The 26744-nt window shown below is 38.6% G+C and overlaps 2 protein-coding genes across 2 annotated transcripts in view; one reads left to right on the plus strand and one right to left on the minus strand.

The window, feature by feature from the left end:
- Window positions 1-435: 435 nt before the first annotated feature.
- On the minus strand, window positions 436-15152 carry LOC147224968 (myosin heavy chain, fast skeletal muscle-like). Its single transcript, XM_086163197.1, has 40 exons — window positions 14916-15152; window positions 10918-11139; window positions 10701-10844; window positions 10461-10617; window positions 10343-10370; window positions 10148-10259; window positions 9969-10061; window positions 9811-9874; window positions 9635-9733; window positions 9447-9550; window positions 9213-9351; window positions 9016-9134; window positions 8536-8685; window positions 8281-8451; window positions 7886-8189; window positions 7644-7714; window positions 7464-7551; window positions 7236-7353; window positions 7016-7139; window positions 6780-6916; window positions 6447-6702; window positions 6109-6351; window positions 5849-6025; window positions 5630-5775; window positions 5459-5549; window positions 4984-5373; window positions 4754-4880; window positions 4526-4644; window positions 4253-4449; window positions 3123-3306; window positions 2863-3028; window positions 2638-2762; window positions 2218-2526; window positions 1922-2125; window positions 1652-1777; window positions 1400-1570; window positions 1213-1317; window positions 1009-1104; window positions 755-886; window positions 436-526 (listed from the first exon to the last, which is right to left on the minus strand). Exons 2-40 carry the CDS (start codon window positions 11122-11124, stop codon window positions 506-508), a joined length of 5814 nt encoding a protein of 1937 aa, XP_086019323.1. The 5' UTR covers window positions 11125-11139; window positions 14916-15152; the 3' UTR covers window positions 436-505.
- A 577-nt stretch (window positions 15153-15729) lies between these two features.
- nlrc5 (NLR family, CARD domain containing 5) overlaps window positions 15730-26744 on the plus strand; it is a 29131-nt gene continuing 18116 nt past the window's right edge. The window contains exons 1-10 of the mRNA XM_086163681.1: window positions 15730-16266; window positions 18190-18240; window positions 19010-19099; window positions 19857-20048; window positions 20702-20850; window positions 23213-23344; window positions 23467-23785; window positions 24252-24618; window positions 24791-24947; window positions 25864-25994. Of these exons, the coding sequence (XP_086019807.1) occupies window positions 15942-16266; window positions 18190-18240; window positions 19010-19099; window positions 19857-20048; window positions 20702-20850; window positions 23213-23344; window positions 23467-23785; window positions 24252-24618; window positions 24791-24947; window positions 25864-25994 (1913 nt within the window). The 5' untranslated portion in view covers window positions 15730-15941. The remainder of the gene's footprint in view (window positions 16267-18189; window positions 18241-19009; window positions 19100-19856; window positions 20049-20701; window positions 20851-23212; window positions 23345-23466; window positions 23786-24251; window positions 24619-24790; window positions 24948-25863; window positions 25995-26744) is intronic.

The following is a 26744-nucleotide window of genomic DNA, read 5'->3' on the forward strand; positions in this document are numbered from 1 at the left end:
TTGTTGTCTATATCCTTTTCAATGTCTCTATTTATATTTATTGTTAGTGTTAATTTCTTTGTTACCTGTCCTCTGCCCTATGTTGCTGCCACAACCAAATTTCTCCTATGGGGATCAATAAATTATCTTATCTTGTCTTACTTTAGTTATTTACTGCATATTTGAGAGAGGTCTATTAGCTGCCCATAAAAACTGTCACCTCAAATTTAAAGACATTTTTGGTTCAAAAATAATTAGTTCAATAATAATGTGTTGCATATCTCAAGGATTATGTTCTTGTCAGCTGCTCTGATAAAGAATTTTGAAAGAAAAGCACATATAATTAAAGATTACATCTATGATGGTGAAAATTGGTTTCATTTGTGTTGCAAATCCCATACAATGTGTCTTTCATGGGAAGAAATGAGATGAAAGTAACACAGACAGTAATTTAAGAGCAGATGCTAAAAGTTTATTCTTTATGGTGTCATGTTTAGGAATCACCATGATGAAAAGCAGATATTGTCTACTCAGCTGCTTCTTTCCCCTGTAAACAGATGAATATTTTTTAGCTCAGAGTTCAGGAGATTGCAGTTCAAAATCATTTTGATTTGTTAAATACATGCCTACTCTTCTGTTAGTGGAACATTTTAGGCAACTTGATATGATAATGTACAGTTTAGCTCAGGAAAATGTGATGTGTTGTTACACTGCTGGTGTACTGCATCATTTTTACACGCCTGATGTATGTTTTAAAGTCTGACATGTATTTTACCTTGCCAGAATCACGGGTCTTGGCTCTCATTTTGTTGACCTGCGATTCTGCAATGTCAGCGCGTTCCTCAGCCTCTTCCAGCTCATGCTGGATCTTCCTGCACTTTGACAGGTAAATGTTGGCCTGTTCCTCCTGGATGACATTGAAAAACAGACCAAATAAAGTGTTTTCAATTTTCAAACAGATGTACTCTAACTTTGCAGACTATGCTAGATGTTGTATTTGATTTTTTGACAATTCTTTTTTGTCCGTACCGCTTCCTCAGCCTGCCTCTTGTAGGCTTTAACCTTCAGCTGTAACTTGTCAACCAGATCTTGCAGCCTGGTACCATTTTTCTTATCCTCTTCAGTCTATGACAGAAATGGAGGTTTTGACATTGATTGGAATTTAGATAAAGAGATATCTATTTTCAGATTTTAAGTTAGATTTTTGCAGGTTCATTGTTGAGTTGACTGTACCTGGTATGTGAGTTCCTTCACCCTCCTTTCATATTTACGGACACCTTTAACAGCATCTGTGCCACGTCTCTGCTCTGCCTCAAGCTCTGCTTCAAGCTCACGCACCTGCAAAAAGCAATAGGATATTAATATGCATGTTTATTTAAAATGTTTTGATTTGTTATTAGGTTGATGGAAACTTTCATACCCTTGACTCAAGTTTCTGGAGTTGCTTCTTGCCACCTTTCATGGCTAGGTTCTCAGCCTCATCCAGGCGGTGTTGCAGGTCCTTAACTGCAACCTCGAGATTCTTCTTCATTCTCTCCAGGTGAGCACTGGTGTCCTGCTCCTTCTTCAGCTCCTCAGCCATCATTGCGGCCTTGTGAAAAAAGTAAATGTTTTTTTAAAGAACACATTTTACATTTCAGATTAATTCATGTCAAAAACAGTGTGAACCCACATCGGTGATGGCCTTTTTGGCCTTTTCCTCAGCATTTCTTGCTTCCTGAACTGTGTCATCTACTTCACTCTGGATATGGACCAGGTCAGACTCGAGCTTCTTCTTAGTGTTCAGCAAGCTTGTGTTCTGAGATTAATGAAATGCAAGTCAACAGAGGGGATGTAACTCAAAAATGTATTTAAAAAATCAATTTAAAAAACATACATACGTATACATACATAGTAAGAACCAATGAGGCTCTAAAAGGACATTCTGATAATAACTGTTAACCTGTGAGTGCAGAAGTCCAACGCGCTCACTGGCATCCACCAGCTCCTGCTCTGCAATTTTACGGCTTCTCTCAGTTTGTTCCAGAGCAGCCCGAAGTTCCTCAATTTCAGCCACCATCAGACCATTCCTGCGGTCCACCATAGCAGCTTGTTCCTTGAGATCATCCTGAGCTCTGCAAGCGTCATCAAGGTGCAGTTGTGCATCCTAATGGAGATGTATCATTGGAATTAATTGTGCTCATCCCATAATGCATTCACTTAGCATTTTCTACACCATCATTGGGTATAATACAATACCTTCAGCTGTGTTTGCACATTCCTGAGCTGCTTCTGAGACTCAGCTGCCTGACGATTGGCATGGCTCAGCTGAATCTCCATTTCATTCAGGTCTCCCTCCATCTTCTTCTTGATTCTCAGGGCATCATTCCTACTCCTGACCTCAGAATCCAGAGAGCTCTGCATGGAATCGATGATCCTCTGGCTGTTCCTCTTGATCTGTTCCGTCTCCTCATCTTTCTCTGCCAGCTTCCTGTCTACCTCGCCTTTAATCTGGTTCAGCTCCAGTTGGGCACGGAGGATCTTAGACTCTTCGTGTTCCAGAGTTCCCTAAAATTTCAAAAAATAAAATGTTTCTCTCCTCCGGGGGAATTTTCATCAAATTTCTGGTCTTTTTATCTGGTTGATCGTGTTTTTTTATTTAATGTTATTTATTTGTACCTCAGCCTCCTCAAGAGCTGTCTGAATCTCAGCCTTCTCAGTCTCCACAATCTTCTTGGCCTTCTCTAACTCATGGATGCTCTTGCCAGTCTCTCCGATCTGTTCTGTCAGATCTGAAATCTCCTCTGTGGAAACAAGTAGAAATTGTGTTGCTATGCTTCAACATATTCCATGTAATAGAATACTTACAAAAAATAATTTGTGAGAGATCTCAAGTGAACTTACGTTGCAGGTTCTTGTTTTCACGCTTCATGGTTTCTAGCTGATCCAGGGCTTCTTCATATGAGTTCTTCATCTTGAACAGCTCTGTGCCAAGACAACGAGCCTCTTTCTGGGCTCCTTCAAGCTCTGCCTGACCCTCCTCATACTTCTGTTTCCACTCTGCCAGTACCTAGAAAAAATCAGTACTCAAATCAGTATTCGATAGTCACATTATGTTTGTAATTGTGTGGTGTTTTGTTTTGATGGCTAATCAATGGCTGTACCTTGTCAAAGTTCTTCTGCTTCTTATCCAGATTTGCAGCAATTCCATTAGCCCTTTCCACATCAATCATGAGGTCCTCCACCTCACTTTGGAGCCTCTGTTTGGTTTTCTCCAAAGAGGCACACTTGGAATTCACAGCCTCAATCTGCTCCTCGGCCTCTTGAAGGCGCTGTGCCAACTTTTTTCTGTTGAAGATTCACCACAGTTCTTACTGCTCTTTTGACCAATATGCATGGTCACCACATGTTCACAAAATGTTAACCACAAAATGTAGAATTTTTGTGAAGTACATCAAAACTTTTGTATATTTTTAAAAACATTGTCTTTTTTTTTCACCTTTTCCCTTCAGGGATCACCACTGTGAGTCAACCTCCTTCAACTAACCCCATTGTCTGAATCCTCTTGTCTAGTGTCAAGTAGGTTCATGTCTTCTTTCGCCAGTCTAACATACTTCTGTATTCTCAAGACTTCCTCATACAATACTACGATTCCTTTTTTCTTGATCTACAAAGGCACAGCGCAGCTCCTTCTAACCTTCTCTCTACTTCTCCATTAGCATTCTCAAAGAAAATATGCATCTGTTGTGCTCTTTCTAGGCATGAAACCATACTGACTTACGATGAAAAATGTAGGTGTACAAAATAAGAGATATGTTTACATAATAACAATAAAAATGTCTTGAGTCTTGAGAGTCTTGATACTGTTGCTCAGATATGATGACTTCTCCTCTCAGGCTAGTTTCCACTACTCTTTCCCATAACTTCCTTGCATGTCTCAACAACTTTATTTCTCTATAGTGGCAAATTTGCAATATTTCTCTTAAATATTGGCATCATCACACTTCCATATTCCTCAGGAATCCTTCCACTCTCATAGATCCTGGTGAATAATCTAGGCCAAAACTCTGTTCCCACCTCTCTCAGACATTTCCATATCTCCACAGGTACACGATCAGGACCGACTGCCTTTCCACTCTTCATTCTCTTCCACGCCCCTCACTTCACCTTTACCGGACTTTGCTACTTGGTGGTTCACAATAGTTACTGTATCTCTTACACCCTTCGCTCTCTTTCATTTTCCAGCAATATGATGCATATTTTACATCAACTGAATTCCTAAATTTTTACTCACTTGGCTTCTTCAAGCTCCTCGGTGCGCTGGATGGCATCAGTTTCGTACTTGGTTCTCCACTGAGCCACTTCACTGTTTGCCTTTGACATTCCACGTTGGAGCTCAGCCTTAGCCTCCTGCTCCTCCTCAAATTGCTCCCTCAACAGGTCACAGTCATGGCGTGCTGACTGTAGTCCATGGGCAAGGGCATTCTTTGCCTGGTAAAGAAATGTTTTGTGAGTTAAGGTTTTATGTCACAAATATAAAACCTGAGTATACAAGGAAAGCTCTTGCCTTAACTTCCTCTTCAATCTGCCGTTTAAGTTCTTCAGTCTGCTGAGTCAGGGCCTGTTTACCTCTGGTCAGCTGTGAGACAAGAGCTTCTTTCTCTTCAATTTGACGGCCAAACTCACCTTTTGTAGGAAAAAAACAAAACACCATCATATATAATTGGTATGTGTTCGCTTTTCGATTTTATACTATGGATCGCAGCAACAGAACTGAATTTGGCTCTATACATACCATTATCTGTGAGAAGACGAGCTTTCTGTGCTCCCAAGTCATTTATTTGACGAATATTTTCATCATGCTTGGTCTTTAGTTCACTGAGTTGGTCCTCAAGAGTGCGGCACATCTTTTCAAGATTTCCCTGTGGAAAATATGACATTGTTGTTCAAGTTTTATTTGGTATGCCACCTGTTTTATGATTCTACTAATTTGTGCCTTAGACCACCAAATGACTATTTTTGTACCTTTGCTTTAGCAACAGCTTCCATGTTGCTAGAGAGATCATCAATTTCCATCTTGTATTCACTCTTTTCCTTCTCAAGCTTCTGCTTGACACGCTGCAGGTTGTCAATCTGCTCTCCCAGTTCGGCAACGCTGTCAGCTTGCTTCTTGCGTAGAGCAGCAGCAGTGGCCTCATGCTGAAGAGTGGCCTCTTCGAGGTCACGGCGCAGCTTCTGGAACTCAGCTTCACGCTTCTTGTTCATCTCAATCTGAGCAGCAGTGGCGCCTCCGGCTTCTTCCAGCCGCTCACTGATTTCCTCAAGTTCCCTGGAGAGGTCAGCCCTCTGCTTCTCAACCTTTGCGCGAGCAGCACGCTCTGCTTCAATCTCCTCCTCCAGTTCTTCAATACGGGCCTTCAGAACGGACATTGCTGTTTTCAGTAAACCTTTGCTTACATTTACAATGCAGAAAATGTACACATGAGTGACAATCGTTCACCTGAAGCTCCTTGATCTTCTTCTGGAGCTGAGCACCCAAGGACTGCTCATCCTCAATCTTGCTGAGCAGCTGACTTGTTTCAAAGTCCTTCCTGTGCGAATGACATTGTGTATATAGTAGGAGTTTGCTTTGCCACTTGAGAGAAATTCTGCTGGAATACAAAATTGTTACTTTTTGAGTTTCTCCTCAGACTGCTGCTTGTCATTCTCAAGGTCCATGATGGATTCCTGAGCCAGTTTCAGATCACCCTCAAGCTTCCTCTTGGCTCTCTCCAGGTCCATACGAAGCTTCTTCTCTTGCTCCAGTGAACCCTCAAGCTGCATTGTAGTATTAGTCAGTAAGGAGCACCAGCAATACAACCCCTACTGCTTAATGAACAGGTGAACTTACATCATCCACTTGTTGTTCAAGCTTAGTCTTGGCCTTGGTCAGAGTGTTGACTTTATCTTCCTCTGCCTGCAGGTCATCAAGAGTCTGCTGATGAGCCTCCTGGAGGGCCTTCTTCTCCTTGGTCAGTTTAGCAATACTCTCATCCTGAGAGGCCATCTCCTCAGTCAGATTCTTCACCTTTGGGGCAAAATGGATGATATTATTGACGAGAGAACCTTAGGATGTCTGTGGGAATGTCAGTACTTGCAATGGGAACAAACCTTGTTCTCAGTGGCATGTTTCTCCTTCTCTACTTTGGCCAAGGTGAGCTCCAGGTCATCAATATCCTTCTTGAGCTCAGAGCATTCATCCTCAAGCTTTCTCTTTTTGGCAGTAAGCTCAGCATTGATTTCCTCTTCATCCTCCAGTCTTTCAGTTGTTTCCTTGAGCTTGGCCTCAAGCTGAATTTTACTCTTGATAAGACCTTCACATCTCTCTTCAGCATCAGAAAGATTCTCTGCTTCCTAGTTCACATTGGAGAAAAACAGTAACAAATCAAGACTCCAGACATACACTGTACCAGTGCAACTGTTTGTGATTTTTTTTCTTGCCTACTCACAGACGCTACTTGAAGCTGCAGGTCATTCTTCTCCTGCAGGAGAGAAACCATTTTCTCTTCTAGTTCCTTCTTCTTGGCAAGGGCAGTAGCCAGGTCACTTGTCATCTTCTCATAGTTCTCCTTCATCTGGGCTAGCTCTTTCTCAGTTTCAGCACTCTTGAGCAGAGGCTTGATCTTGTAGTAAACTTTCATCCATGGCCAATGCTTGACATTCATGAATGAACGCATGTTGTACTGGATGGTATAGATGGCCTCCCTGTGAATAAGAAATTTCAGAAATGAACAATGTTGTGTTTGGCCTTGTTTTATGACCAACCTCCAACCTCGACTAACCTCCTCTCATTCATTTTCACAAACTCCTTTCTCATGACATAACCACGGCAGAGAGCTTGAGTCATTGTGACCAAAGCTGCAAGCTTTTCATCTCTCATTTCCTCAAGGGTACCCAGCAGACCAGCCTTGAAGAATACCTAGATGGCAGAAAAACATTTTAATACTCACACCATAAGATAATGAATGACTTCACCAATGTATTTAAACAAAACCAAAGAACAAAGATCAATACAAACCTTGGTGTGCCCAAATCTGTACTGGTCATGGTCAACATCAATCGACCCAAGAAGCTTCTCTGAAGCCTTCTTGTTATCAATAAACTGGCCCTCAGGGATGACGCTAGCATTGAGTACCTTGTACCTTTTCCATCGAAAAATCATGAACATTATGAACATTTGTCTTGTAATCACATTTTATCAATAGTTGAATCATGATGAAATACATATTCAGTCATACCTCTGCTTGAAGTCCCCATAGAGGATTCTGCTGGGGAAACCTTTCCTGCAGATTCTGATACCCTCCAGCACACCGTTACATCTGAGCTGGTGGATGACCAGGAAGTTCTCCATCAGACCTACGAACAGAAATGTTTTAACAAATGTTTTGAGAACGTAGCTGTTGTGCTAAATATAATGAACTCCTATAGACTTTGTAGAGTCCATCCGTTATATGCCTTTTTTTTACCTGGAGTCTTTGACTCATTTGGAATCAGGCAGCGCACAAAGTGAGGATGGGTGCTCCTCAGGTTAGTCATCAGCTTGCCCAAGTTCTCCTGAAGCCCAAAAGCAATTCAACAATCCAGTTAAAATAGTAGTCATAAAATATGCATTTTTGAATGCATTATTGTTTGAAGGTAATCCTTACCCTGAATTGTGAAGACACAGTCTGCATAGAACCACCCTTCTTCTTGCCTCCCTTCTTTCCACCACCGCTCTCTGTTGACATTTTTTCAATAAATAGAATTATAATCCCTTCATATTTAGAGAGCCTTTTCCATTGTGATTTTTGTTCTTAGTGTAAGTTTATCTTCAGATTTGGATAACCTGTTCCCTTCTGTAATTATCTTAGTTAGTATAGTGTTAAACATTGTGTCATGGATATTTTACCCTCAGCTGGAGCAGGAGGATACAGATGACCCAGAAGTTTAATAGAAGATTTCTGGTAGAGCTGCACAACAGACTCATTCAGTGGATCCTTGTTCTTATCCAGCCAGCCAGAGATATTGTAGTCCACAGTTCCAGCATAGTGCACCAGTGAGAAGTGTGCCTCAGCTTTGCCCTTTGCTGGCTTTGGCTTCTCAAAGGCTTTGGATTTGCCAAGATGCTGGTCATAGAGCTTGTTCTTGAAAGAAGTGTCAGTGGCCTTGGGGAACATGCACTCCTCTTCAAGGATGGAGAAGATACCCATGGGCTGAGGAATAGGTGTTAATACTTATATGATTATTTGAAACTATAATTTGTTTCATGACCAGTGACAGATTTTCAGGAGTCAGTGTTGTCACCTTTTCAATCAGCTCAATGCAGGCAGCCAAATCCATGCCGAAGTCAATGAACTCCCAGATGATGCCCTCCTTCTTGTATTCCTCTTGTTCCAGGACAAACATGTGATGATTGAAGAACTGTTGCAGTTTCTCATTGGTGAAGTTGATGCACAGCTGCTCCATACTGTTGAACTGTGAGAATGCAAATAGTCAAATAAAAAGCACTTTGGAATCATTACAGAAGAAAAACTGTCTGGTTCAAGTAGCAAAACCTACATCAAAGATCTCAAAGCCAGCAATATCCAGCACACCAATGAAGAACTGCCTTGGTTGTTTAGTGTCCAACATTTGGTTGATGCGGATAACCATCCACAAGAACATCCTTTCATAGATGGACTTGGCCAGGGCAGTCACTGAGTTCGCCACCTGCCAAGAGTAAAATAAAACATGTGACCTCATAGGACTCTTGTTCTAAGATGGACTTGTTACTAGTCATCTGGATTTATCTCAATGAAATAAGACCAGGTGAAAAAAGTTATTTTTTTTTATACCTGTCCGTATAGAAAAGGTACCTTATCGAAGGGTACCTACAACTGTTGTTCTAAAAGTGCAATATTTAAATTTTTGAAATACTTTCCTGAGCACAATTAATAAAATTAGTGTTTCTTTCTTGACATTGCTAGTATACTATACGAATTATCTAATACCTTAACACTACATTTTCCTTATTATTTTAATTTTTTTTTTTCTTTTTACCTGAGGTACAGTCTGTCCCTTGGTGACAAACTCATTTCCGACCTTCACTCTGGGGTAGCAAAGAGCCTTTAACATGTCAGCAGAGTTCAGACCCAACAAGTAAGCGACCTTGTCAGCATCTGAAAACAATTGATTTTCAATGAATTTGCAGCTCTTTTCTGCTTCCCTCTAAGATTGTATTTATGGAGTTTGCTCACCCTCTGTGCCATCAGGCTCAGCCTGTTCCTCACGCTGCTTCTGCTTGAATTTCATGTTACCATGATGGATCACAGCACCTGTCATTTTGTAGATGCTTGCCTTCTCTTCGCCACTGAAGCCAAGGATGTCAATAGCGTTCTGCATTGAAATGATTTGTAAGTACAATGTTTCTGAGAGAGCAACAATATATTTGCATGGATCAAGGAAATCTGATGGAAATGAATGTCACCCACATCAGTGGCTTCCAGCTCGACTTTGTCATCAATGCTAGCCACAGTAATCTGACCTTGGCTGATCATTGGGAAGTCGTAGGGGTTGGTTGTAATGAGTGACATTTCTGCAAAGTTAAAAATGGTGAAAAACCCCAATTAAGTAAGAATGAGAACAGTTCATTCATTATACAATGAGTCAGAGTTCTTACCAATCAGCTCAGGCTTGTGGTTAGTCATCATCTGGTAGAAGATGTGGTACCCTCTCTCATCAGGAAGCTGGAATGACACTCTAGACTTCTCTAGCAGATCTACAAATATGGTTCAATAGTCACTCAATGACCCTGTTACAAAGTGAGTTATTTTTCGATTTGACTTTTTTACTTACATGTCTCAATGTCAGCACTAGCCAGTTTACCAGTTGTGCCAAAGTGGATTCTGATGAATTTACCCTGTTTGGAATGAAAACACATGTTTTGAATACATTCCAATGAGGCTAATGTATAGCAAGCTTGTTTTCATGTTCAGAGATAGTTCAGAACTCACAAAACGAGAGGAGTTGTCATTTCTCACTGTCTTGGCATTACCATAGGCCTCCAGCAGAGGATTTGCAGCAATAATCTGATCCTCAAGAGACCCCTACAAAGAAATTTGTCAAAGCATATTAGAAGAGTACAGGGTTCATATGGTTAGTAGACACATTTTTACTTGAGTAATGATTGTACCTGTATCTTTCCTGGCGCTGCATCTTTCTTCTTGTCACCGCCAACTGAGATTGTTGCAAAATACTGGATGACACGCTTGGTGTTCACAGTCTTTCCAGCACCAGATTCTCCACTGTGTGTAGACACAGACTTGAAAGAGTTTCCTGGGTGATTGTTAAGTTTTAACAGCCAATTGAATAAAAATTCAAAACTTACGTGATCAAGACAGACTGGTTCTCCCTGTCTGTGAAAACAATGATATGAAAATCAGTAACGGTTCTTCTCTCCGCAAAATATGATACATGCTAACTTTTTCATTCACTTCATAACTTACCAGTTAGCATGAACTGATAAGCGTTGTCAGAGACTGAGAAGATGTGTGGTGGAGCCTCCATACGCTTCTTGCCTCTATAGCCAGATACAACCTCAGCATCATACACTGGAAGCCATTTGTATGGGTTCACAGTGGCACAGAACAAGCCAGAGTAGGTCTGTGAGAAATCATAATGACAAAAGGGTTAACTTGATGTTTTCTTTTTCAAACTCCTCATGCTCAGTTGAGAGATTGTCTTACATAGATCATCCATGCTGCATAACGCTCTTTGAGGTTATACAACACAGAGGCTTCATTCAGATGTGTCATCATGGCCATGTCCTCAATTTTGTCGAACTTGGGAGGATTCATTGGACTGACATCCTCTTCTGGAACTGTCCTCTCCTGAGGAGGTAATTGATAAATGTAGAAACTGATACTTCATCACTGAACTCAGTATCACTTTATAGATATCTACCTCTTGTGTATCCAGGGTTTTGACAGTGACTTTGCCTCCATCTCTCTTGATGATAGTTCCCTTCACATACAGCTCTTTGGCATCAGCCACATAGCAGGCTGTCTTGGCATCAAATGGTTTATTTTGAGCCTCGATTCTCTCCTTTTCTGGCTTACGCAGATAAATGGCAGCCTTGCCATAAACGGCCATCTCTGCGTCCGTACTCATGGTGGCTGCTTATGGCTATTAAATAATGTACACAACAGAAAAGTAAAATTACTTTGTGTCCTCTTATCATACAGCATTTGAAGAAATTAGTTAAAAAAGAATCTTTTAAATATTCAAGATATCTTAAGTATGTGATGGCCGATAAACCTTTTAACTACAGCCATACAGTGAATTATTCCAGTCTTGGTGGTAGACATTTATTTGTGATTCTACTCCTTTTAAATTTGATTAAGTCTGAGAATGTCTGCAGGTTTTCTTTCTTTTGATTATTCTCTTTGAATTCAATATTTCCGCAGCAATTGAAAAAAACTGAAAAGGTGTAAAAACCTTAGACCTATTTACTTTACTGAACATGAAACACAACAGATATAGAGGATACAGCCACAGTCACAATAGCAAAAGAAAAACGTAATTTAACAAGGTATGCATGCTTAGATGGACATCTAAGTGGTTAATCAGTTTCTGTCTTTAACTTGTATCTACTTTAGGCAGTATAATCACTTTTCTCTAGTTGAACATTTGTAGTTTAACTCTAAATCATTTTTAAAATTGCAAAGTTCCTTGAAACTCTGGAACAGCATCTTTTTTATTATCTGCAAACTGACATTTTAAATAATTTTTCTAGTATTGATTGGTCAGTAGTGAATATTGCCATGCAGTTTAAAATGTTATTTTGGACATCCCCTATCAGGAAATTCCTTTCAACCACCTTTGGTAGGATGGTCAAATAATTTACACTGAAAAAAGTCAACGTTTCTGGTACGGAGAATTTAGGCTTTTTATTGTCGGTTTTTCACTACCCTTGTTCTTATAACAACTTTGGTAACAATTTTGAAAATTAAAATTATAAGCACCTTACCCTTACTTGCTGTGTATTGAATATTATATTCCAGAGTCCTGTGAAAAATCCAGTTGTAGTTCGACAGATAGAATAATGAGTAAGATTTGATCATGCATAACAATTTACATAAAGGAAAGAAATATGCTTGGAAAATACACAGACGTGCACTTTCACTTATTGTTTTATCTGTTTTTTAATTATATAGCAAATTAAGAAAACAAATTCAATGTTCAGTGTCTAAGAAGAGAACATCTCACCACAGGCACTAACTTCTCTGGTCCTCTTCCACACACTGAAGTGACAGTTCCTCCCCTTATATTGGGTTTGGGTTGCTTACAAGGCAGGGGTTAAAGAGAGCTGGCTTGCCAAAGAGGTTCAAATGACAGCTGACTTTTTAAGCATTTGAAATTTTCTTTCTTCCTCTTGCAATCTGAAAAATGCTTCTTTCTTCTTTTTTTCTTTTTGTTCTTTATTTTGATTTGAAATGATCAATCTTACATACAGTTAACAAATGAGTGGTTTCAGCAATCAATTTATACACCTTTACAATTTTAAAGCATATTTCATTGAACCAAGAATATGGGTTTTCATTTTCATAAGACTGTTATTGCAGTTTTATGATCAAATGAAATGCTTTAAAACTATATTTTGTGAAAGTATTTTTATAAGAAATCTCCTGTTTCTTTATTTCTTTCTTTTTGCCAGAGGATTTTATTTTGTATTTATAATTACTTGGTTACAGTTACTTTGACTTTAATTTTAGTCATCCTCAGCGTGACTATGGATTAAATTGTCATCGGCATCTTTAGCAGCATCTTTGATATGCCAAGTACCCTAGTTTCATGTCAAAAAGGATCATTACATTTTCATGAGACATGAGTTAAAAATGTTTTTCACACAAATTGAAAAAAAAAGAAGTGATACAGTTTTCTGGTCAAATGAAATGCTTTAAGTCAATATTTTGTGAATGTATTTTTTTATGAAATCTCAACTTTTGAGTTTTTTCTTTCTGTCAGAGGTATTTATTGTGCACTTATAAATACACTATGATGCAACATCTTCATCACTAGGTTAAGTTGTATTCAGTAAAAAAAAAAATCAGAAAAGTTAATTTAGAAAAGTAAAAAATGACATTTCAGCGAAGACTATCATGTGTCATAATGCCCCAAATTAACATGATTTGCAAGAATATGACAGTCTTCAGCTATTCTCCAAAATTACATTACATTTGATTGAAAAGGATCACAGTAAATGTGCAATTTTAAAAAGTGGATGATTTCTCAGAATCAGTCTTGTCAGCAAACTTTGTGTCGGATGGTAATCTTGAAAGTTATCGAAGAAGAAACAGGGATGTTTTACAAGGCTTTACTGATAGTGATTTTTTAAAGTAATTATCAAAATAATCATCAATAATGCAATTGAAAGATATGAATAGATTACCGTACAGTAATTAAAATACTAAAAGGAATTGAATGTCTTTAAGGAAGTCTTTCAGAAGCATGTGACATTGCACACATGAGGCTGATCTTATTGATTTTGGTTAGACCATCATTGGACAGAATTTTTTGATGTTCAGATGACAATGTGCCCTTTTCTTTATTTCAGAATAATTAATTAGCGTCAAAGCAAAGGCTTCATACTGCTGAAGATGCCTTGGGCACTCAGAGCTTTGGTCATTTTTCCTGGATTCAAAAGAAAAATAAATACAATCAGATCTGTACACTTGTTGCTGAAAAACCTAACATATATTATAAGACTTTTAAACATTATTTTAACTCTTTTTCTGTGAAAAATTAGATGTAGAGAATTTACAGTTTTTCTTATTTCGTGTTCCTTCGTTTGGGTTGCTTTTTTTTTGTTTGTTTTGTCTTTCTCTCAGGCCAACTTACATTTGTTACCCAGCGTCTATCTAATTACACTAGCTAAATGTAATTAGATATGTGTCAGAATGCTTAGAATGGAGACGGATAGAAGGGGTCAGAGGTTAAGTGTCAGGAGTTAGCGTTTGGACACAAGGCAGTTGCTGAATCTTCTGTGAAAAGACAGAGGCGGGCTCACCAAACTCAGCAGGCGCAGAATTGTCAAGGTCAATCAGTCCCATCACCAGTGATTAAATATGGTATCATATATTTGTGCTGAGATGATAAAACGATGTCTAAGTTTGAACGTACAGTTACTTTGACTTTAATTTTAGTCATCCTCAGCACTGGGGTCTCTGTCTCAGTCTCTGGATCAAATAGTCATTGGCATCATTACCAGAGCATCTTTGACATGTCAAATTCCCAAGTGGCATGTCAAAATGGATCATTACAGTTACATGAGATATGAGTTCTTATCACCGAAACAAGTTAAAAATATGTTTTTCACACAGAGTTTTACATTTTTTTTAGAAGTGTGCTAATTTCATTTACTTATCTCCTCTTGAGTCTGCCCCGGATTCAAAGTGTTTATTGTCATGAGCACAGTAAGGAAACTTTTTATCCTTGTACAATGAAACTCAGACTGCCAGATAAAATAATAAGATCCTAGTAATATGGAAGACCCATAATACAAATAAATAGATAACAGCACAGGGGGAAGTGAATGAAAGATGCAGGGGAAATATAAACGTTGCAATTCACTAGGCATAGTGATAACTATAGTGTATGGTTTTGAATTAATTCGCTGAGGCTTTTACAAATCCCATACAAAAGCATGTGTCCACTGGTCTTGACGGCGCATGATAAAAAATTTGGGGCTCTGTACTTTTTGGGCGGATAAACCTGTCCCAGGGTCTTCAACTTGGCACCTGACAGAGCCTTAAGCACGTTCGAAAGCCCGCCACATGCATATTCCGCTTTTAGTGCAATCCCGCATACGTACAGGTTTTATCTTAAAGAAATAGGGTAATCGCACTTGATTTAAACGTAATCAATCCAGGTCTTCACTGAATACCACGGTTCAGTTTCACCTTATTGAAGGACTCAGATCCCTCTGTCGAAGTTGCGTCCTGACAATAGCCCTGCGCGTGTGTAAATGTGTGTTTCCAACACGTCAGATCCACGCCACACTCAAGTTTGATATGATCCGCCTCGATCGCTTACAAAATATTGTGTCCGTTGCATCACCTTGCGCGGTTAATAAACCGTTTTTTATTTTTCTAAATGGTTAAAATGAACGATACGAGCGCGAAGCGGTCCATCCATTCTTTTTCGCTCGCCAAAAGCGATAGCGAAAGTAAAAGCTCGTGTTAAGGTTTCGTTTTCAAAAAACTAGACTCAGTTGCCCAGAAAGGCAGCGAACAATGGCTCTTGTTGCTATAGGTGAGTATTTTTCCTTTCTCCGCGCGTATCCTTTGAGAAAGAAGCAAACACAGCGCGGTGCGCGTACGTTCTGAGTTGTGGGGGATCAGCGCTGCTGAGGAGCAGATCGTGCTCTACCGTGAGCTGACCCCGACGAAGTGAATCATCGATGGGGCTGCAAAAACGCAACCGCGGCGTTCATCCACCCGTTATGTACACTGTTTACATCTGTGATTATTAATCTTTAACATCATCTTGCATTTGGATTAAGGGATACAATAATACTTATGCAGATTTGACCAATACTATTCTTAGCACCATCACATTGGTGGCCCTTCTTTGTCTTGAGTAGCATTTACTATTCATATAGCTTTTCTTGTTTAATGAAATTATATTTTATTGGTGTTTTCTGCAGTTGCACTTGCTGGAAATGAATCCACTTTGGATTAAGCATTTGCAGGGGGCAACCATTGAACAGTCACCCAAGGAAGCAAGGGTCTTCTGTAATGTTTTGCCAGGCTAGGAGGAGCATGGGAATCCAACCAGGAAGTTTCAAGTCCAAGATGACCACTACCACCTGAGCAGGACCCCAAAGTCCTCTTTTAGGTGTAGGTTTTTTTTTTGTTTGTTTTTTTTTTGGTGAATTTATTGGTTTTCATGTGCTCATGCTTTCTTTTACCTGATGGAGTCAGACCATGGATGAGAAGAGTGGCCTAGATGACAATGACGTGAAGTTGGTCTTGGATCGTGAATCCAAAGAGCTATTCCACATCATCAGTGGTCAGAATCCCATCATTCTAATGACGTTGCTTGAAATGATGCCCCAAGATGCCACTTTGGACATCGGAGAGCTTTCTGACTCAGGGACTGCAGCAAATTACATAAACATGATGTTGCGATACTTCAGTCAGGCCGAACCTGAAATTTGCAGTCGTTTTCTTCAAAGAGTGTGTATGCTGTGTGAGAACATTCCGATGCATCTGGAGTCAGCGCTCATGTCAGTGGCTGGATACAACACCTGTAAGTACAATTTATGTTATAAATGCTAACTACTGATGCAAGTAGTTGGTTCGAGGGTATATACCCATAACAGTTCATTTCTGCATTACAGCTGCAGTCTGAAGTACAGCTGCCTGTCAGATGAATTGAACCAGATACTTAAAAAGAAGAAGACTTTACTGTTTAGTTTCAAATAAATCTGACATATAAGATTAAAATTGAAAGGATAATTTGACTGAATCGGGTAGGAGATAAAGTGCTATTGTTTCATACTGATCGAAATACAACTAATGTTTTTTTCACTTCGGCCATCGCTAACACTTGTGAAGAGCACCTTCTGTTGAAAGAGGTGCGGCCAGGATAGGAGCTCCTCCCAGTATCTTTACTGGAAAAAAAATGCTTGTTGGAATTACACTACAAATATTCAGTGACATTGTTAATGACCTGATTTCATCTAAATGTGCATTTACATGGCTGTTCATGTTGTAAGATAAAGTTTGGAGAAAGTTCAGCTTCTAAAGTGTTACAGGAGTTGTATACAGCAGAGCCAAGCATCTACAGCGGTCTTATATGTGTTCAGAATCTCAGGGTTTTGATAACCATGGGTCAGAGATGACCTGTTTCCATGTAAATGTGTGGCTGCTACTTCACATGGCTTCAAGCATGAGCAATAAATTACAGGACACTAATTTATTGCACTGTTTATTTTTAGAATACTTTTTGCATATTATCTGAATGAAGTAATGTGTATTTCACTACAGTTGAGTTGAATTCAAAAAACTTGATTTGTTCGTCAGTGATTTACTGAATGAATCAGTAAGCAATTACATAACACAATTTATGACCTCGTGTTCTACATTTTTGGAAAGATAATATGTTGTTTTATTTTGTGAAGAAAACAATGCTCTCCACACAACTAGACTTGACTTTCTTCACTTAAAGACTTTTCACCCCCATTTCAACATCTTCAAGTAAAGAAAATTAAGTCCAGTTGCCACCACAAGAGGATTTTGACAAGCATTCACCATGACCTGGATGACTGAGAACTTCCACAGACACCAATGCTATTAATGTTATTGAAAATGTTATGGTAGTTTATATCTTATGCAAGGCATTTTATTTATCATGCCGCAGCCTCAGAGCGGTACATGCTAGAGTCTCCCTGAGCCAGCATCGGGGAGCGCACAGGCCAGTGTCTCCCCAAGCCCAGATAAATGCAGAGGTTTGTGTCAAGAAGGGCATCCGGCGTAAAACTTTTGCCTGAACCAAACATGCAAATCAAACCTAATAATCTCATATCAGATCGGTTGAGGCCCGTGCTAACAACGACTGCCACTGGTACCGATGACCGATGACAACAGGGGTGGGCAAACTTTTAGGCTCAGGGGCCGCATTGACTTTCAAAATTTGACAGACGGGCCGGGGTAGCACAAGATACGATACATATAAAAAAAAAAAAAACACACATTTGTTAACAGTACATATCAGACACGTCTGACATTTGTTTGAACATTGTCTGACATTTGCTTTGAAAATAAAACCAGCTTGGTTTTGAAGGCTCTGACGGTTGCTTGCATTTCATGCACACTGCTATCAGTTGATGGCTCACTGTCGACAAACACAGAAAATCTGTCAATTAGAAATCCCGGTAAATAACAGTTATTGGATCTTTACTTCTCATCAGTATCTCACTATTAGTCATTCAAGCCAAACTGTCTTTTCCTAGTGTAGTTAATATCTGTCCCTGTGTTGTTGTCTCTGCTATCAATCGATGCATTGCCCTTTCCAACCACTGAAGAATTGTCCATAGTAAAAACTGGTTCGTAATATTTATTTGATTCTTACTACTCATCTGTATCTTACTAAAAACCCTGCAAGTCATACTATCATTTATTCTAGCGTGGCTAATATCTGTCCCTTTGCTGTTTTTGTTTCTGCTCCCAGTTGATGATTTGCCTTCTCCAACCACAGAAGAATTGTCCAGAGTAAAGTCTGGTAAATAACATTTATCTGATCTTTAATTCTCATCTGTATGTTTATATACATGTAATTTGGTATATCTGTATGTTTATGTTCTTCAATCACCACAGTACTTTTTAAATGCAAATCTCCGATGACGTGTGAATATATTTTCAGTGTTTCATAATGTGTCTTGGGGTGTTGATAGTTTGTTTCAAGATACTATGTGTATTACAATACTATGTGTTTTTATTTTGTTTATATATTTATTCACCTGAAGCCTTTTTATGTTCAATTGGTTGTTAAAATAAGCGCCATATCTATCTTAACTTTCCTTGTGGTTAGATGGTTCTGTTACATTGAACACTGACAGAATATTTTTTTAACTTTATTTTCAACTGCAATCAGTGCTACACTGAACAAATGAACTTCTGCCATCCAATTTGCTTTGAGTATGTGAAGGGGTGTGAATGGTTGAATGTAATCCAGTTTAAAGCAGTTTGAAACAGCAAGGTGATGAAAGTGCTAAATAAGTAAAGGTCATTTACTGACCACTGATAAATCACTCCTTCTTTGTAGGCTTTTTATATGTTTTCCAAGGCCCACTTTTGATTCTTTTGCAGTTTAACTTGAAATATATGACTTTTAAGAAGGGGGAAAGACATGTATTATCACATTCTGTGTTAATAGAATAACTCAAGCATGATTACACTGTATCTGTATTTGTATGCGATTCTTATGTACCCCTACCCCTTGTACCCCTGCAGCATATACACATATGTCTTATGTGTATTTTTCTTTGTAGATGCTTCTGTAATTTCCAGTGTCAGTATTCCGGAGGAGAAGTCCTTATCACCCTCTTCAGAGCAACAGCTCATCAAGCGGCGAAAGATTGGTAAAACATTCTTCTGCTGTTGCTATTCAACACTTATGGTGTATGATGTTTCAAAAAAAAAGAATTTGTCTAAACTTAAAATTTTGTTTTTTATTATTTTGTGGCCTATATTAAATTCAGTTATTAAAAAATGAAAAACAAATAATAGAAAATGAAGCTGAAGGTAACATTATTTCGTTTTTTTTTAAATCTCATTGTTTTATAATTTGAGCTGCGGAAGGTGAAAGATTCAGGCTGCTCTGATTGTACTTTTTTTTTTGTGCTGCAAATTTTCAGTAGCAGTGGTTTATGTAGCTGCTAGCAATGCCAAGACATGGCCATTAAACTGCAGGCCTTGTTTGCAAAGCCATTTAAAAGGAATGCTATGTATTCATTCCACAGCATGTGTTTACTGCAGTAATAAAGCCATCATCCTTCCAATCACAAATGCTAAACCTGATGTTTTAATAACTTTATTGAATGACAAACTGTTTCTAACATGGAAGTAGTGCTATCAAAAAATCCCTCCAAGTCTGTATTTAAAAATACTGCTGTTACAGAAGAGATTTTCACAAGCTACTGTTCATTTCTTTTTCTTCAGTCATTATTTTATTTGTGATGGCAGAAAATTTGAATATATTGAATGCAATTTACAGTTTGCAACTTGTTGCACATGATCATCACAACTGCCATTTTCTGCGAAATTTTGTGTCATGTATGTCATGAATTATAGTGTAAAATAATTATGGAGAATGTAGACTGATCTAGATTTCCTTAGCTACAGATTACTTGGGACAATACATTGCTGCAGTGATGAACTTACTGCTGAAGAGGTGGGAGCAACTGACAAAATGTCTGGTGACAGAGGTCCACCTGGAGAATGTCTGGGTCAAGCTACATACTTCAAGCAGACACAGGGAAAAACCCGATCAGACCCCTGCATCAGCAGAAAGGGGAAGCCAACCATATGGTGAATATAACTTTCACAATGAGAACACTTTTTCCGTCACCCAAAAAAGGCCACTAATCACATTTTGGTAATTGAATGATTTATAGGCCAAAACAAGCCAGTGTGATCCAAATGTGTTGAGTAACTCTTTGCTTTAAAACTAGACAAAAACTAGAACTTACATGACGAGGATAATTTCCTCTAGTCTTCTTATGTTCATGCAAATCAAGAAACAATATTACAACATTAAAGTGACTCTGAAAATAATTTTGAACTTTCAAAATGCTAGCTTAAAATCAAAAGTATAACCATATTAATTCTAGAATGAGTCATATAAGTGGTAGATCAGATCAGATAGATATGTTCCAACTCTGACATTTGAGACAAGGAGCTCTCACTTTCTACAGATCCACTCCTGGCTTTCATCTCTTTAAATTTCATCAGAATTACGAAATTTTGGGTTTCAAAAAATGATCAAATATAGTCATACTGCTTGTTATTCATACATTTCCTAATATACCTGATTGAGAGAGGTTGCTGTTTTTTCCCAATCTGCAAAGCCACTAAATGCCTTCTTATTTGGATTGTCTTTGCAGATATTGAGAAAAAACATTCCCACAAATACATGATTATACATCCTTTGTTCTGTTTTCTACGTTTTCCACAAAACACAGATTCTGATTATGGATTCATGGAAACACGAGTCACTTTAGAGAAGTTCCTCCAGGGATGCACTGGGCAGCTAACTGTTCTCCTTGGCCAGTCTGGATCAGGAAAATCCCTACTCATGTCTTATTTAGGACAGCTTTGGGCACGTGGCCTTGTAAGTTCATATCGTTAAATATTATATAAATTAATTTGTGTTGGTTTTTGGGGTGATATCTGAAAATGCCTTCTTAATAAGCAGAAAATAAGCAGTTGCAGAACATTTCCACAGCTTAAAATTCCTGTAATAAATTGAATCATTTGGCAAAGCTAGTTAAGGCAAAACTGTTGTCTCGTATTGATTTTTTTTTTTTCCTCAAAGTTTGTGTCTAATTTGCCTCTTTCTCTTTCCTTCTCTGTTTTCATAACACAATCGTATTATCAAGGGCCCCATCCCTTCTGTGTGTACCTGAGGTCAGGTTTTGTTGACTCAACATTGACTAACCCTTACCTAGTCGGATGCACCTGATTGTTCACCTGCTTTACTTAACTGTTTACTTAACTGCTTACATCCAACCTGCACTTTGTGAATTAGGACACTCACAGCTAAAGTTGACTGTTTGCATGTCAGTTTGCCCTTTCTCAACTTGCACATCCAGATAATATTAATTTTTTACATTTCAATTGTACATTCCCAATTTGTACCTCATCATTCTATTGTTTATTGTTGTCTTAACAAACGTACACATTTCTATCAAACTATCTGGCTTTACTGTGGACAACAAAGTCAAAATTTAATTGTAAAGGGAAACATTTCCTTTACTGTGCAGATTAGATTAGATTCAAATTTATTTGCATTACACATGTACAAGTACAGGGCAATGAAATGCAGTTTAGCCTCTAACCATAAGTGCAGAAAACCAGAAGGTGCAGGTATAATTAATAAATTAACAGTATATGCATGATATACTATATCAATACTTTACAAGTGATTTAAAGATAGGGTACTATGAAAATATCATACAGATGGATATGTGCCTTGACTATGCCAGATTATAGACCGGAATTATGGACATAATTTACAGGTGGAAAAACAAATCAATATGGACAGTAGCTGCCAAGGGATTCTAAACTAGTGTAGTATTGTGGGGGGGTACGTGTGTGCAGCATACTTCAGTAGTGTAGTGGTAGCAGAGCACAGTCTTTGATGGGGGAGGAAGGAGGAGGTGGGGGTGTAAACTGGTGTTGAGGGGTCAGCAAGAGATCAGTAAGGACACAGTTCTGGGGAACAAGCTCTTCCTCTTAAGCAGGGGTCACCTACCATTTTGGAATTCAGGGCTACTTCATGGGTACCGATTAACGCAAAGCGCTACCAATTTGATACATACGTCTGAATTAACAAATTTGCTCAGTTTACCTTTAATTATATGTTATTATTAATAATTATTGAAATTCATCTATGTGTTGACACTGATCATGTTAAAGATTTCTTACAATAATTATCAACAGTGATTTAACAAGGTAGGAGACAGATAAATATCAGTATGGAACACTTTATTTCGATGAATCTCTGCAAGTATTTACATTTTCAAATGATCACTTCTACAACATTTTCACTTGCCACTAACAATTTTTAACAATTCATGCACTACATTGCACCACGTTTGTACAGATTTTCAATTATGTAACATACAAAAATCTTTCTGATTTTACTGAATGTATCATCATATCTACAGCATTTTTAACAAAATTATCACACATTACATTTAACAAACACATTTGACATGATTTTTCAATAACTGACTTCAACTACCATGTTGTCACTTAGGACATCTTGTATCAATTTCTTTGCCTGTCAATGCGAAGCCTGGCATTGCATGCTATTTACCACTGTTATTGTAGTCCGGGCTATAACTTGACACTGCAACTCTGTATGAGTCTTGACGATGTGCATTAGTGAGGGGTGTTCTGTGTTTGGTCTTGAAGTTAATGTCTGAAAAGGCTGATTCACAAAGATAAGTTGAACCAAACAGGCTGGTAGCCTTCATAGTACTGCTGTGGATACACCAGTATACTTTCTGTGTCAACAAGGCACCAAAAGTTTGGTGTAGCCTGATAGGCTTTGAGGTTGATGCCATTTTGCAATGTTAAAATTTTGATTCCCACCTGTCCAGCATCCAAGCTGAATGTTGAACTTAGTTGCTCAGCAATGCATGTTGTGTCCACAATCATGAAAGGATCGGAAATGAATGACACACATGGCTCCATATTTCTTGTCTTTAAGCACAGTTTTTGCAATTATCATCATTGCTTCTTTGAAAACCTCCCTATCTGAAAATGCCTTCTTAATAAGCAGAAAATAAGCAGTTGCAGAACATTTCCACAGCTTAAAATTCCTGTAATAAATTGAATCATTTGGCAAAGCTAGTTAAGGCAAAACTGTTGTCTCGTATTGATTTTTTTTTTTTCCTCAAAGTTTGTGTCTAATTTGCCTCTTTCTCTTTCCTTCTCTGTTTTCATAACACAATCGTATTATCAAGGGCCCCATCCCTTCATCTTACCTGTTTATCCTGTTGGAGTTTCGTCAGCTCCGCCTACTGACCAAACCTCTTTCTCTGTTTGAGTTGCTTTTTCAACACCATCTTCCACTAGGTGGAGAGAATGATGAAACGGTATGTAAGACGCAAAGCACAATCAAATGATTTTCAATACAGATGGCAAATATAGCATATCCTTTATTTAATTCATAAAGGTGCACTAATGCATTACTGTTTTGTAACTTGATGTTTTAAAGCGAGGAGCCATTTTGGATTTCATCATTTCCAGTCCAGAGCTAATCTGCTGGGTACTGGATGGCTACGATGAATTTAACTGCAAGCTCACCAATAAAGCCAGTCTAAAAGAAGTGATGGACCCTGATGAATCTTTGCCAGTTGCGGATCTTATCTCGGGATTGTTATATCGTCAACTTCTACCAGGATGTACCGTGATTGTCACTTGTCGAGAACGAGATAAAGGTGATTTGGAAGGAATCTCGGATCAACAGGGGCTGCTACAAGGATGGGACCGCCATGAGATCAAGAACTATGTTGAAAACTTCTTTCAAGGAAAAGGTGAACATTTATATTTTTATGTTTTTTGTGTTACTGTGATTATTTTTCCCAAACAGAGAGGAGATATAGCTGGATGGAATGTTTCAATATAATCTCAGTCAAAGTGTAGGTATTTGGCTGACTGAACATGTTGTGCAGAACATAGTATTTGTATTATATACTTTTTTTCTATGATAAAGATGACAGAAGGTTTAGCTGCTGCTTGTTCTTAAACAGCTTTAATGTGTTTCCAAGCAAACCTATATTTACTTGTCTATCAGCACTTGCAGAGTTTTGACATTTTATTTGTAACATACCCAATTGTGTGCTTCTAATTAGAAATATTTCTTTAGAATCACTTTTGAAAATACTTGTTGCATATATTATCCAACTAGACCAATATGAAAAAGAAATTTGAATTTGGCTATTGACTGTATTGACAAATACTTACAAAAATATATTTGTCCCCACTCAAATGGTCATTCAGGAAATGGGCGACAAGCAGCTGATCTGCTTCTTTCTAATCAACACCTTGTGGCAATGTCATCCAACCCTGCACTCTGCAACATCTGCTGCATCTGTGTGGAGTATCTATTGCTGGATGATAAAGTGGCAAAAGTTAAATCCAGAGATGAAGGGAAACAAAGTGAAAATGACACAAAAGCGCAAATAACTGAAAATGATGTAAAAGAACCAAAGAATCCAGAAGGAATAAGAGAAGGGAAAGGGATGGAGACTGCTAAGTTACCCTCCACAGTTACACAGGTCTACCTCTGTCTGCTTGCTGCATTTCTGTGCCGTGACCATGATTCTGGAAATACGGCCAAAATAAATTCAGGAAATCTCTCACAAAGGTAAGCACCATGTACAACACTTATTGATCAATATATTAGTATCCCTTATTGTGATTAGCTGATTATGTTGATTTACTACTACCGGAGCACATGGTTTATTTACTTAATTTATAATCTCTGTAGATATGATTTTTTTTCCATTTATCTTGTAATTCTTGTATTTCTTGTGTAGCAATTTACTGACCATGCTGGGCAAGTATCAGTCTGAGGTGTGCGAACTGAGTCGACTAGCCTGGCGAGGTTTGGAAGAACACAAGCTTCTGTTCCCGGAAGGAGACATTCATCCTGATGTTTTGGCCTTTTCTGTCAGGATAGGGCTTTTTTCAGAGGTCAGAAATTGTACTAATGACTTTAAGTACTTTGTGTGTATGTGTTTTCTGTGTACCTTCTAGCTGTGTTCTTTATTAGTTTCCTATGGTGTCTTCCATGTTTTTTTCCACTCATCCTTAAAAATCGTGTTCGACAATCAAGTGATTTATTTTTTTATATATTCAACATTGTGGGAAAAAACAGTTTTGCATGGGCAACTGCATGCAATTTTCTAGGAATTTGATACATCAGCTTAAATACTACAATAGTTTGTCTATTTTTGTAAAATTCCATCCATCCATCTTCTACTGCGGAGTAAAGTCATTTTGGCTGCTTGGTTTGCTTTTTTGGTAACTACTTGAAGCGCATAACCACAAGTGAGGGTCGTACTGTAAATTGGCCGGTAAATTGAGAGCTTCACCTTTCGGCTCAGCTCCGAACCAGTGCGGAGTCTGCATCACTGCTGACCTGTCTATCGTGCGCTCCATCCTTCTACCACTTGTTAACAAGACCCCAGGATACTTGAACCCCTCCACTTGCGGAAGGAGCTCATCCCCGACTCAAAGGGGAACTCCACCTGTTTCTAGCTGAGAACCATGGTCTCAGATTTGGAGGTGCTGATCCTCGGTGATGCTGGCGGTTTCGGTTGCGAACCACTCCAGCGAGAGCTGGAGATCACAGACTGATGGAGCCAAATTCTCGTCAATTGAGAAATCAAATAGGGTGCACATTTATTGGTGTATATCCCACTGGACTGCAAAATAATTCAGTCATATATTCCATTTTCTAAATGTTACATCACTACTAATCATTTTGACGGATGGTGGACTTAAAAGGATGGGATTTGATTTTAAACAGCTCAATGCAATTCTGTATAGGCAGAAATTAAACCGATAAGAAAACAAAGCCAATGTATTTTTTGTGTTTTTCTGCCAGGTGGAACTCAAGCTGGGGAATGGAAAGGTTGTCATTGCCTACTCTTTTGTCCATCAGTCTCTACAGGAATTCATGGCCTCGCTCCATGTCATGATCAGCAAGGATATCAAAGACATCCAGCTTAAACAGAGGTGATGGACCATGTTAAACAAAACTGCATAGTAACAGAAGAGGCTGTCATTATTTTTAAATAAGGTTATTAATTAATCTTGCCTCAGGAGAAAACGCCTAACTGACTATTCTAGCGTAATAAGAGGTGAAAAAATATTGTCACTGTTGCCCACTTGAAACAATTTTCACATTGTGTTGGTCTAAAACTAATCAGCTACTGTATAACAAGCTATTTTTAAATTGCTTAAATAGTGGCACAACAAAAACAGTGCTGTGAAACATGCTGTGTCAAGTCACACTGCATTGTGGCAATAACCTAATCAGGAAAGCAAGATGAGCTGTGTAATTTGAGTGCACTGTGAGACATGTTTGCCCTTCATCCAAAAAAGGAATCAAGAAATGTGCAGATGCAGTCACAAGGCAGATGGTCCTATCAGAGGAGTGAGGGTCTTGATGTCAGTGTCAGTTGAGGATAGCACAAGGGCAGGGCAATTACTCTCGCTCAGTAATCGTCCTTGTGTGTGTGTGTGTTTGTGCGTGTGTGTGTGTGTGTGTGTGTGTGTGTGTGTGTGTGTATACTGTATATATGTGTGTGTGTGTGCGTATAGATATACACGCACACACACACACTGAGACTTCGAAGCAGGGACAAATAAAGACAGCAGGAACACAGAAAAGTCAATCACCTATGTGTCATTTGCTTTTGTCTATAATTTAAAGCCAGAAAATATTTTCTTCAATCTTAAGCGACACCATCTACTTTAGTTATC

Source organism: Fistularia commersonii, chromosome 17 (genome assembly GCF_037954325.1).
Source record: "Fistularia commersonii isolate RoL2024-O1a breed Wild chromosome 17, RoL_Fcom_v1.0, whole genome shotgun sequence".
NCBI lineage: Eukaryota > Metazoa > Chordata > Actinopteri > Syngnathiformes > Fistulariidae > Fistularia > Fistularia commersonii.